The following is a 13,228-nucleotide window of genomic DNA, read 5'->3' on the forward strand; positions in this document are numbered from 1 at the left end:
ACCAAGAGACTTTCTACCTCTGGGGTATACTCTCATACCTATTTTATATTTAATTTGGAAACAGGGTCTCACTAAGTTGCTGAGAGCCTCACTAAGTAGCTACGGCTGGCTTCGAATCTGTGCGATCCTCCTGTCTCAGCCTCCCAAGCGTGGGGATAACAAGCATGCACCACCACTATTCCTAACTAGGCCACTAAATCCACTTTTGGTCCTGAATCTTTGAAAATAACTTTTTTTTTTGTACTAGGTATTGAACTCAGGTGCATTCTACCTCTGAGCAACACCCCCACCCCTATTTTAGTCTTTATTTTATTTTGAAACAGGGTTTTACTAAGTTGTAGAGGGGCCTAAGTAACTGAACTTGCCATATTGTCTCAGCCTCCCACATACTGGGATTATATATGGGCTTTATTTTTTATTTTGAAACCGTTTTACTAAATTACGGAGGGCCTCACCAAGTAGCTGAGGCTGGCCACAAATTTGTGATTCTCTCATCTCAGCCTCCCAAGTACTGGGATTGCAAGCATGTGCCACCACACCTGGTTTTAGATTTTAAATAAATTCAGAATTTTGAATTGGAGGTGATATAGTTAGGCGATAATTTGTGTCATAGAACTTGAAACTGTAAACGTAAGAATTTTTAGGTTAATCTAAAAAATACTACTAATACTAAACCGGGTGTGGTGGCGCACGCTTGTAATCCCAGCATTAGGGAGCCTGAGACTAGAGGATTTCAGTTCGCGGACAGCCTCAGCTACTTAGTGAAGCTCTCCACAACTTAGTGAGACCCTGTTTCAAAATAAAGAATAAAAAATAGTGCAGGGAGTGTAGCTTGGAGGTAGAATGCCCCTGGGTTCCACCCCCAGTACCACCAAAAAAAAAAAAAAAAAAAAAAAAGTACTACTAAATCTCTTTAGCTTGTGTGATATAACAGCCCAACCCTTTCCTTCTTTCCTTCCTTCCTTCCTTCCCTCTTTCTCTCCCTCCCTCCTTCCTCCTTTCTTTCTTTCTTTCTTTCTTTCTTTCTTTCTTTCTTTCTTTCTTTCTTTCTTTCTTTCTTTCTTTCTTTCTCTTTCTTTTTTGTGCTGGGGATTGAATCAAAGGTCATTCTACTCCCAACCTGATATTTTAGTCTTTATTTTGAAACAAGGTCTCATTAAGTTGCAGAGGGCCTCACTAAGTTGCAGAGGCTGGCTGAAAATCTGTGATCCTTTTGTCTCAGCCTCCCAAGTACTAGAATTACAAGCGTGTGCCACCATACCTGACAGCCTAACCCTTTTCAATAAAGTTGGAAAATGAATACGTTTAAAGAACACAATCTGCCCAATTTGGTGGTGCACGCTTGTCATCTCAGCATTTGGGAGGCTAAATCAGAAGGATAGCAGTTCACAGACAGCCTCAGCTACTTAGTGAGGCCCTTTGCAACTCAGTGAGACCCTGTTTCAAAATAAAGAATAAAAAAAAAAATAGGGCTGGGGGTGTAGCTCAGAGACAGAATGCCCCTGGACTCTATCCCCAGTATCACAAACAAAACATAACAAAACAAAACCCACTATCTAAAGAAAAAGTAGGTTCATAGAAATTAAGGAAACTCAAGATTTGGAGGAAAACATGCAATACCAAAGGAAATATTCTGGAGTCTGGCATGGGATTGTAGGAGTTCTGGAGGAGGTAGAGAAGCACTCTTTCTGGCTTATATCTCTGCACACTGTGGTGTTACTACAGCATTTGACTGCCTTCACTGCCAGCAGATTTCTCTTCCTTTCTACTGCCAGCAGATTTCTCTTCTTCTCTTCTCTTCTCTTCTCTTCTCTTCTCTTCTCTTCTCTTCTCTTCTTTTCTTTGTTTCCTTTTGCAGTACTAGGGGATTGTACCTGTGATGCTCTACCATTGAGCTACATCCCCAGCTCTTTTAAGTTTTTTTTTGTGTGTGTGTTTGTTTGTTTGTTTGCGGGTCTGGGGATGGAACTCAGGGGCATTTGATCTCTGAGCTACACCCCCTGCCCTGTTTTTTATTCTTTATTTTGAAACCAGGTCTCACTGAGTTGCAGAGGGCCTCACTAAGTTTGTGAGGCTGTCCACGAACCACAATCCTCCAGGTCTCAGCCTCCCTAATGCTGGGATTACAAGTGTGCACCACCACACCCAGCTCTTTTTTAGTTTTGATGTGTGTGTGTGTGTGTGTGTGTGTGTGTGTGTGTGTGTGGTGTTGGAGATTGAACTTGGGGGGGGGCATTCTACCTCTGAGCTACATCCCCAGCCCGATTTTTTAAGTCTTTATTTTGAAATAGGGTCTCACTAAGTTGTGGAAGGCCTCAGTAAGTAGCTGAGGCTGGCTGCAAACCTGTGATCCTCCTGTCTCAGCTTCCCAAATGCAGCGATTACAAGCCTGGATTATCACAGCCGTCTGTTTAGTCTTGATTTTGAGGTAACATCTCACTTAGTGCCAGCCTCCTGCCTCAGCCTCCTAAGTCAGTGGTCGTACAGGAATGTGCCACTGTATCCAGCTCATTGCCAGGAGATTTCAGTCCCATCTATTTGCAACCTCCCCCATATAATTTGTTTTTGTAGTGTAATTTAGGGGGTAAACAGGACATTTTTGCTACAACATATTTCTAACATAAGCTTGATAAAATATATTGTTTTCTGGACCGTATAAACTAGTAAATGAAAGGTTGAAAATAGAGTTAGGGAGTTTAGGAGGGAGTAAAAACACCAATCGGGTTATCAGAGATCTCTGCTTTTATTGGACCCAATCTGGCACCCTCTGGGGAGTCAGCCGGCCGTGGGGGAATAGACCGATGGGCCACGCATGTCTGGAGAGTTGAGCATAGTCCTGATCGGCCGATTCTCTCAAGACATCTGTAGTCTTACCATCTCAAGTATGTCTTGTGGCACCTGTAGTCTTGTGATATCTCTGCTTCTGGCTTCCAGGGTTCCGCCTCCTGTTCCCGCTGCGAGATCACTTGGGGTAGGGGAGGGACCCAACTTATCAGTAAAGTCTCAAAATAGTTTAATTAAAACGATTATATTTGGCCGGGCATGATGGCACACACTTGTAATCCCAGTATTTGGGAGGCTGAGACAGGAGGATCACAGATTCTCAGCTAGCCTTAGCTACTTAGTGAGGCCCTCTGCAAGTTAGTGAGACCCTGTTTTAGAATAAGAATAAAAAATAGGGCTAGGGATATAGCTCAAAGGTAAAGTGCCCCTGGGTTCAATTGCCAGTACTACAAAAAAAAAAAAAAATTGAGTTGGGCATGGTGGCACACGCTTGTAATCCCAGCATTCGGGAGGCTGAGACTGGAGGATCTCAGTTGGCCGACAGCCTCAGCTACTTAGGCCCTTTGCAGTTCAGTGACACCCTGTTTCAAAAAACTAAAAACTAGGGCTGGGGGTATAGCTCAGAGATACAATTCCCCCTGGGTTCCCCCTGGGTTCCCCCAGTACTGCAAAAAGAAATTATTAAATATGAAGTTATAAGAAGTGACCAATACATTGTTTAAAGAATGACATTTTCCTGAAATTCTTTCTAATTCACCATCTCTTCCTCTCCATCACCCCCCAGGTGAAAGACCAAAGAAACCAATTCCTCTTCAGGATCAGACTGTCAGAGATGAAAAAGGAAGATATAAACGATTTCATGGCGCCTTTAGTGGAGGTTTCTCTGCTGGGTACTTCAATACTGTTGGCTCAAAAGAAGGTATGATTTTCCTACTTACAACTATTACATTACTAAAGCAAATGATTGTAATATATAAGAATTCTCCCCTCCTGGCTCATACATTGTAGTCTTTTGCGTTCTTGGAATAGAATGTTTCCAGAGTTAACTTGCATGTTACTCATTGACTGAAACCTGAAGGCGAAAGAATTTTCTTCTACTTTGTAAAAAATGAATACATAATAACCACAGATGATTAAATCATCATAATTTCCTTTCCATATTCTGCATTGCCATATACAAAGTACCTTTACACAGATTTTGGTCAGTTAATCATTGACTGTCTGGTATGACTGACTCAGGGATTAAAGAGGACAGGTATCAGGTGTTTTGCAAAAGAGGCCACCAAGGGCCTGGGGTTAAAGAGACAGCAAACCCTCAGAGCTGTCTGGGGAATCACCAGCTGCTCTCTCCTGACACTGGGAACCACAGCATGGTTGGTTACTACTTACTTCCACCCTGGAGGAAAAAAATCAATTAAAAATTTCATAGTAGTTGAGTGTGGTGGCACACACCTATAATCCTAGTACTTGGAAGGCTAAGACTGGAGGATTGCAGGGTCAAACACAACCTTAGCAGCTTAGTGAGACTCTGAGCAACCTAATGAGACCCTGTTTCCGAACAAAAAAATTTTTTTTTTTTTTTGTGGTACGGGGTTCCTGGAAGCCCTTCTACCTCCGGGCTACACTCCCAGACCTATTTTTACATTTTTATTTGGAAACAGGGTCTCCTAAGCCAGCGCGCGTGGCTGGCTTCGAACCTGCGCGATCCTCCTGTCTCTGCCTCCCAAGCGCGGGAAATACAAGCGTGCACCCACCACGCCCGGCCAAACAAAAAATTTTAAAAAGAGCTTAGGGTATATAGTTCAGAGGTAAAATGCCTCTGCGTTCATTTTCTAGTATAACACACACACACACACACACACACACACACACACACACAATCATATTATGTAATAGAATATATTTTATATTGTTTAAAGTAATGTATGGGCATAGTGGCACAGGCCTGTGATCCCAGTCCTTGGGAGGCTGAGACAAGAGGAGTGCAGGTTTGATGATAGCCTCCGCAAATAGTGAAACTCTCATCAATCTAATGAGATCCTGTTTCCAAATAAAAATGAAATAGGGCTGGGGGTGTAGGTTGGAGGTAGAATGCTCTTGGGTTCAATCCCTAGCAACACACACACACACACACACACACACACACACACACACACACACACACTGCAAGGAATTAAACTCAGCGCTTTGCTTATGCTAAGTGGGTACTCTACAACTGAGCTATATCCATATTTTCCTTTCCATATGTTAATATGTTATTGCAAGCTGCTGTCTTGCTGGACTCAGAGTGGTCCTGCTTTTCCCTCCACCCCCACTTGGTATTGGGGATTGAACTCAAGGGCATTGTACCTCTGAGTTATACTCTTAGACCTTTTTAAAAATTTTGAAACAGGGTCTCACTAGGTTGCTAAAACTGTGAACCTGTGACCTTCCTGTCTCAGTCTCCCAATTTCTGGGATTATAGGCATGCACCACCACACCTGGCATGGTCCTGTCTTTTAAGGTGACCTTGCATCTTTTTTTTTTTTTTTTTCAGTACTGGGAATGGAACCTGGGAGCATTCTACCTCCAAGCTACACCCCCAGCCTTATTTTTTATTCTTTTTTTTGCAACAGGTTCTCAGAGTTGCAAAGGACCTTACTAAGTAGCTGAGGCTGTCTGCGGACCACAATATTCCTGTCTTGGCCTCCCGAATGCTGGGATTACAAGCTTGCACCACCACATCCAGCTACCTTACATCTTTTTGTTCAGATCTACTTGTGTTCTTTCACTGTTTAACTTGCAATAAAATTTTATTTCTCTTGGTTCCAAGTTCTTTTTTTTTTTTTTTAGTACTTGGAATTGTTCCCAGGAGCATTCTACCTCTGAGCTATACCCCCAGCCCTATTTTTTATTCTTGATTTTGAAACAGGGTCTCACTAAGTTACAGAGGGCCTCACTAAGTAGCTGAGGCTGGCCATGAACCTGTGATCTTCCTGCCTCAGCCTCCCATTTACTGAGATTACAAGCATGGGCCACCACGCCTGGTTGGTTCCAGGTTCTTATGAGGGAATCTTATCACTAACATCTGACAACAGAGTCTCTAATGATTAATAAGTTTGTAGCTGGCGTGGTGGTGCATGCCTATAATCCCAGTACTTGGGAGGCTGATACAGTAGTATCACAGGTTCAAGGCCAGACATATAAATTTAGTGAGACCTTGTTTAGAAATAAAAAATAAAAGGGTCTTGAGTGTAGCTTGAAGGTTGAATGCTCCTGGATATGATCTGTAGGACCATCCCCCCCAAAAAAAGTATGCAGTCATTATGTGGATATAAGCAGTGAGATAGGTGGTAGCTAAGAGTTTAAAGTTATTGGGAGTTTCAAGTGTTTACATGATACTTAATTATTTGGTTATAAAACAAAATACTATCTAGGATTATAAAGCTCTAAACTATTTTTTTTTTCTAGGATGGACACCCTCTACTTTTGTGTCTTCACGACAGAACAGAGCAGACAAATCCGTTCTTGGTCCTGAAGATTTTATGGATGAAGAGGTGGGTATGCTAAGTATCAGGCAGCAGGGCATGTGTGGTTGGATCTTGTAGCAATTTCTCTTTCCCCAGAAAGTCCAGTATATGATTTCCTCTTTATATGCAGTGGTTTATCTTTTAGGTGTTTGCACTACAGTGCCCTGTACATGAATGGATTCTTCTTCATTGGAGCAGCATCTTATTCTAGGACTAGTTTCTAAAGTCAGGGGTGTAAGCAGAAAGTCATGTACAGACATAACTGTTTGAAAAGCCCTACTTGCCTCAAAGTGCAGTATCCATGGTTCTGAACCCACAACTTCCCACAGTAAGTCTAACACTGCAGTTTAAGAACAGCGAGCAATTAGACTAAAATTAAATGTCTGCTACTTTAAAACCTAGGACTTGGATTCATCCATTATAAAAATTCAATAATACTTACAGCAGCATATTTTAAGTTATAGGGAAGAGGACAAGGTCTTCTCCCTTTTTTGGAGAAGCATAATCTATAAGGAAACTAATCTCATATAGCAAGAAGTCCAGATGTAGGAGGCCCCAGGCTCTCTTCTTAGCCATATTCTACATGCCAGCTTGCCGGGGTCCAGCCCTAGCAAGAGTTGAGGTTCGTGTGTTGGTGAGAGAGAGCCGAGGTCGAATGAGAGAAGAACTGCCACACGAGATCAGATTCAAGCTTCTCCATTTTATTCAGGATTTGTTACAATTTTTATACTTTCTTTTTTGGCAGAAAATCAAGGGCATAGCCATGCAAGCAGGATCTCCAAGGACAGGAAGTTTTATTTTTTTATAGAGATTAGGGCAAGGGTGCCAGACATTTAAACAATCATAGTATGCTTTGTCTCACTTCACAAGGCTGACTTAACCTTAATCTTATACATTGGCCCAAACTAAGGTCAGTTTGTACTTAATGTTTGGCCCAAACTTTATCTTTGGAAAAAAATCCTTGCTGCCTGAGTCTCTCACAAGCTGCTGCCCATCAGTTTTAGTTATAATGCTTATACATAAAATTCCAATTATACATATTAATCCAAATAATCCTAGAATAATTTTTTGAAGAAAGGAATGCTAGACATACTTCACGGGGGATCTGGGCCGTGCGGATCCCCTGACCGAGCTTTCTCAAGGTCTGCATGAGATGCTGTAGCACCAGCTTATTCTTAAACTTCCGCTCTCGTGGTTGCAAGATGGCCGCAGTAGTTCAGTTGATCCTCTAGTGTGGCATTAACCAGTAGAAAGAGGCCTCTTTTCTTTTTCTTTTTCTTTTTTTTTTTTCCTGAGAGCAATCAACCCTTGTTTTGTGGTACTGGGGGTTGAACTCGGGAGCATTTTGGCTCTGAGCTACACCCCCAGCTCTTTTGCTGAAACAGGCTCTCATTAAGTTGCTGAGTCTGGTTTCTGAATCTTCAGTTCTCCTGTCTTAGCCTCTCAAGTACTGGAATTACAGGTAACTATGCCTGGCTCAAAAAACCCTTTTACATAAATCCTACATTAATTTTCTCAAATGTCTCCTTGGTGAACTTGCTTTACATGCCCATCCCTAGCAGTGCTGGCAAGGGAAATGAGACCAAAGCAACTGCTTATTTATTTTTTTGGTAGTACTGAGGGTGGAACCCAGGGGCTTTCTACTTCGGGGCTACATCCCTAGCCCTATTTTTATACTTTATTTGGAAACAGGGTTTCACTAAGTTGCTGAGAGCCTCACTAAGTAGCTGAGGCTGGCTTCGAACCTGTGTGATCCTCCTGTCTCAGCCTCCCAAGTGCTGGGATCACAAGTGTGTGCCACCACGCCCAGCTAAAATGACTGGCTTAGATAAGACACAACTGACCCTGCCCCTTCCTTCCCAACACTGGGGGCACCACTCCAGAAGTGCAAGGTGACAGAGGGAAGCAGGTACCCGACAGCCTCTGGGGAAAAAGGAAGGGACGGGGCAACCACAGCCTCTGCTCCAGAGACTGGCTCAAGCCCCACACGGAGGCACTCACAAGGGTTGTCTGGCTGTGAACCCAGGCTGCGCCCCCTTCACACTGGACTCTAAAATAATGTTGATGCTTGGGAGGTTAAGACAGGAGGATTGCAGGTTCAAGACCAGCCTCAGCAACTTGGTGAGACTATGAGCAACCTAGCAAGACTCTCAAAACAAAACAAAAGGGCTGGGTGTAGCTTAGAGGTAGATTGCCCCTGAGTTCAATCCCCAACACCACACACACAAAAGAAGAAATATTGCTGGGAAGAATTCAGCCCTTGCTGCCTGTCTTTCCAGCTTAGTCCTGTCCTTGTGGCCCCACTGACCAGCCACTTTCGTTCTTGTCCTCAGCTACTAGCCTGAAGTCACATGAGGATGAGGTTTACAAGTCAGTGTGACATCTGCCACTCTGCTGATCTTGAGCTAAATTTTGTAGTTTTAACTTAAGAAAAAGAAAATAAAGCTATGTGCTATGTGATGTATCATTTCTTTCCAAGTAATGCAATTGTGCTTTTTTTTTTTTAAGGATCTTAGCGAATTTGGGATCGCACCTAAAGCGATTGTTACCACAGATGATTTTGCTTCCAAAACCAAAGACAGAATACGAGAGAAAGCCAGGCAGTTGGCAGCTGCTACAGCCCCTATTCCTGGAGCCACTCTGCTTGATGACCTCATAACACCAGCAAAGTGAGGGTCATTTAATTCTGACTCTTCTCTCCTGGCATCAGTGTTTTGCACCTGTACGATTCTCTTAGGGGCAGTTTGGCTGCACGTAAGAGAAGCCTTAGACTGAAGGTCATAGTGAAAGGGGTTTTCACCACAAGGGTCTTGCTTTGTTACTGCACGAGCACTCAAGAGCTCCCGTCGCTGGCTTCACAGACCTGGGGCAGGGGGCTGTTAGGAGCTGGGGCAGCTTCCCTCCTCCACTTCCCTCATGGGCTTGATGGCTCTCCATGTCTGTCTCATTTGTACCCTCTTTCTGTTTGTTCTGCACCTGGGCATGTGGCCTAGTGTAGCAGCCTCAGATCTTCATGGTTTCATGGGCTGTGTGCCTGGCAAGGACTCTCTAGATACCCCTGGGTGCCTATTGCAAAGGCCTGGGCAAGGGGACATCTGGTGGGCTTCCCCAGCTCAGGTGTGCCCCACATCCAGCTAACTGTGGCTGGAATGGCAGGGTCCTGGTCTCTAGTGTGGCGAGGGCCAGACACGGGCAGGGCAGCCATAGGAGGTGGGCCAGAGCTCAGGGCTGCTTATCGCATACTGATGCTGATATTGTAAGAGGAAGCTTGTTGTCCATGCTTGATATTCTAGATTATCGGTTGGTTTTGAACTGCTGAGAAAAATGGGTTGGAAGGAAGGACAAGGAGTTGGTCCTCGAGTCAAGAGAAGGCCACGCCGACAAAAACCTGGTATGTCTATTAATTATCATTCATTCATTAATTCTGTAGCATACTTTTTTTTGAGTGTGTGGTACTGGGAATTGAACCCAGGGACATTTGCCCCTGAGCTACACCCTCAGCCCTATTTTGTTTTTAATTAATTAATTAATACTTTTTGGTACCAGGGATGGAACCCAGGGGTATTGCACCTCCAAGCTACACCCCTAGTTTTATTTTTTAGTCTTTTTATTTATTTTATTTTATTTGTGCTATTGGGGGTGGAACCAAGAGGTTTTTCTACCTCCAGGCTACACTCCCAGACCTATTTTTATTTTTGGAAACAGGGTCTCCTAAGCCAGCGTGGCTGGCTTCGAACCTGCGCGATCCTCCTGTCTCCACCTCCCAAGTGCGGGGATTACAAGTGTGCGCCACCATGCCCGGCTATTATTATTTAATTTTTTAAAATTTATTTTTTATTGGTGCACTGTATTCATACATCATAATGGGATAAAAAAATACTTTTGTAGACATACATGCACATATCGCCCAGTTAGCCCCTAACCGATCCCCACCCCGTTCCCTCCCCATCCTTCCTTCCCATGCTTGGCTTAGTGGTTGACATCTAGTATTATAGCAATTTATCCAAAATTAACAATGATAATCTCACATAACAGTTTCATTTGTCTGATACCAAGCTTTTGATAACTTAAAGATGACATCTCAATATTTCTTTTGGCTTTCTTTCTTACCAGAGAATATTTTCTTCTTCTTCTTTTTTTTTTTAGGTGAAGCTATCATACATTTATTTATTTATTTTTCAGAAAAAATCTATCCTAATATGGAATATGGACTCTAGATACCCAAAACGATCTCGAAAAAGAACAAAGCTAGAAGATGTATATTTTCTGATTTCAAACCATATAAAGCTACAATAATTGAAACAGTGTAGTACTGTTCTAAAGGCAGATATATAAACCATTGGAGTTAAATACAAGCCTAGAGCTAAACTCTTCCATATATTGTCAAGTTATTTTTGACAAGGTTTCCACGAACATTTGGTGGTGGAAATAATAATCTTTTAACTAAATATTGTTGAAAAATAATAATTACATGAAAAAGAATAAAATTGGACCCTTACCTAACACCATATACAAATTTTAACTCAAAATAGATAAAAGACTTAAATATAAATCTTAAGACTATAAACTTTTAGAAGAAAATCTGGGTCATAAAACCTCACAACATTGAAATTGGCAGTGATTTCTTGGATATGATTTCAATGGCACAGGCAACAAAAGGGTAAACAAACTCCCTAAAAAAAAAAAATATTGTATATCCAAAGACAATGTAAACAGAGTTAAAAGTTTCTGATAGAATGGGATAAAATATTTCTAAATGCTATATCTGAAGGTATATTAATATTCCAACTAGACATCCTAAAAATTAACAATAAAGGCAAACAATACAATTTAGAGATAGGTAAAAGACTAACATAAATAATCTCCACAGATAACCAATCTTAGTTGTCTGTTGGATGGAAAATCTTGTTTCTCTGGTTCTGGTGTGTGTTACCTATTTCTTCTTTGTAGTTAATCTCTTTGAGTATTTTCTCTAGCATTGGTTTTGAAGACATATATTCCTTCAGTTTCTGTTTGTCGTGGAAGTTTCTTATTTCCCCATCTAATCTGATAGAAAGTTTTGCTGGGTAGGAAATTTTTGGCTGGAAGTTGTTTTCTTTCAGAGTTTGGAATATGTTACTCCAAGCCCTTCTGGCTCTCATGACTTGGTTTGGGAAGTCTAGAGTGATTCTAATTGGTTTGCCTCTGAATGTCACTTGGCCCTTTGTTTTTGTTGCCTTTAAGATTCTCTGCTTGGCTTCCACATTGGTCATTTTGACAATTATGTGGCGTGGGGATCCTCTTTTCCGATCCTGTCTAAAGGGAGTTCTATAAGTTTCCTGGACCTATGTATCGACCTCTTGCTCTATGTTTGGAAAATTTTCTGCTATTACTTCCTTGAAGAGATTGTTGATCCTTTTGGTTTCACCTTCTTTTCCCTCCTCTATTCCAGTTATTCTTAGGTTAGCTCTCTTAAAATGGGCCCATATTTCTTCAATGTCAGATTCCTGCTGTCGGATTTTTTTTTCTAAATTAGAAACTATGCGTTCATTTTTGGATTGCTCATCTTCTAAGAGCGAGATTCTATTCTCCATGTGGTCTAATCGGTTGTTTGTACTTTGAATTGAGGCCTTTACTTCATTAACTGCATCCTTTATTTCTTTTTGGCTCTCTCTGAATTCTTTTCGAAACACCTCTATTATTTCTACAGTTATTTTCCTGATTTGATCTTCTAGAAATCTCTGAATTTCTGTTTTATCAGGTTCTGATGTTGTGGGGTTGTGGACATTCATTGCTCCATTGTTATTCCTCTTTCCCATGATTTCGGAAGTTTGTGCCTTCTCTGGGTTCTTCCCTTGGGTCACTACGACTTCACTTAAGGTGCTCTGGATCTCATGTCTGTGGTATCTCGGTCCCCATTACTCCTTTACTGGGTTGTATCACAGAGTCTCAGACCCTGGGAGTCAATCAAGGCTGCTTTAGACCATGGGGGGTGCCAGGTTGGGCGTTCTCCTATGGTGTGATATCTCTGCCACCGCCACTCCCCCACTGGGTCAAGTTCCTGGGAGTACAGTACTGGGATTTCTCCTCTAGGGGCTGCAATTTGACTCATTGTTGTTGAGCACACAGATGGAGCTATCGTGGACTCGGTGAATTCGCTGCTGCGGCCGCCGGTGGCAATATGGTTCCGCTGCCATGCCCTCGGCCATGAGGCTGGTGTATTTCTTCTCTGGTTTTGAGCTCCACTCTGAGTCCCTGCAGGGTGTGCTGAGCCCAGCCCCTGGGAGCTTTAGATGGTTCCTGCGCCAAGAAATCTGCCAAATTCCTCCCGGCTGATCCGCAGTGGCTCACCTCGACTCGCTGTCCGCCGCTCCTCTCTGGAGTCTGGTGGGCTGTTGAGTGCGTTGGTCTGGTGCCATCTGGTGAACCGCTGCCGCCGGCAGTAAGATGCTGCTGCCGCGTCCTCAGGTGAGAGGCCGGCGTATCTCCTCTGTGGCTCTGAGCTCCGTTCTGAATCCCCCTCCTCTCTGAAGCCTGGTTTACAAGGGAAGATGGCGCCCGCCGCTTCGCACTGTGGCTCTGGCCGCAGCACTGTGGTCTGGTTTCTTTCTGGTGTCTCGTTTTTCCAGCCCTCTTTTTCTCTGTCCCTTGTAATTACATTTTTTGTTTCTCTGCTGATTGTGTTTTCTGGCTATGAAAGGCGCTGCTTTTGTGGTAATAGAGATTGGTTGTTAGCGGGGCGTGTAAGCCCTGCTTTTCTCCGTCGCCATCTTCCCGGAAGTCTCCTTATTATTTAATTTTTAAAAAAATTTTTTATTGCTGGGCATGGTGGCGCACGCTTGTAATCCCCGCGCTTGGGAGGCAGAGACAGGAGGATCGCGCAGGTTCGAAGCCAGCCGCGCGTGCTGGCTTAGGAGACCCTGTTTCCAAATAAAAATGTAAAAACAGGTCTGGGA

At 43.0% G+C, this 13,228-nt stretch overlaps 1 protein-coding gene across 1 annotated transcript in view; it reads left to right on the plus strand.

Moving 5' to 3' along the window:
• GPATCH1 (G-patch domain containing 1) overlaps positions 1–13,228 on the plus strand; it is a gene marked incomplete at both ends in the record, with an annotated part of 62,317 nt that overhangs the window by 7,330 nt on the left and 41,759 nt on the right. The window contains 4 exons of the mRNA XM_080702071.1: positions 3,569–3,703; positions 6,235–6,320; positions 8,802–8,962; positions 9,587–9,684. Coding sequence (XP_080558197.1) covers positions 3,569–3,703; positions 6,235–6,320; positions 8,802–8,962; positions 9,587–9,684 — 480 coding nt within the window. The remainder of the gene's footprint in view (positions 1–3,568; positions 3,704–6,234; positions 6,321–8,801; positions 8,963–9,586; positions 9,685–13,228) is intronic.

This window comes from Muscardinus avellanarius (genome assembly GCF_963383645.1).
Source record: "Muscardinus avellanarius genome assembly, chromosome: 10".
In the NCBI taxonomy this organism is placed as follows: domain Eukaryota; kingdom Metazoa; phylum Chordata; class Mammalia; order Rodentia; family Gliridae; genus Muscardinus; species Muscardinus avellanarius.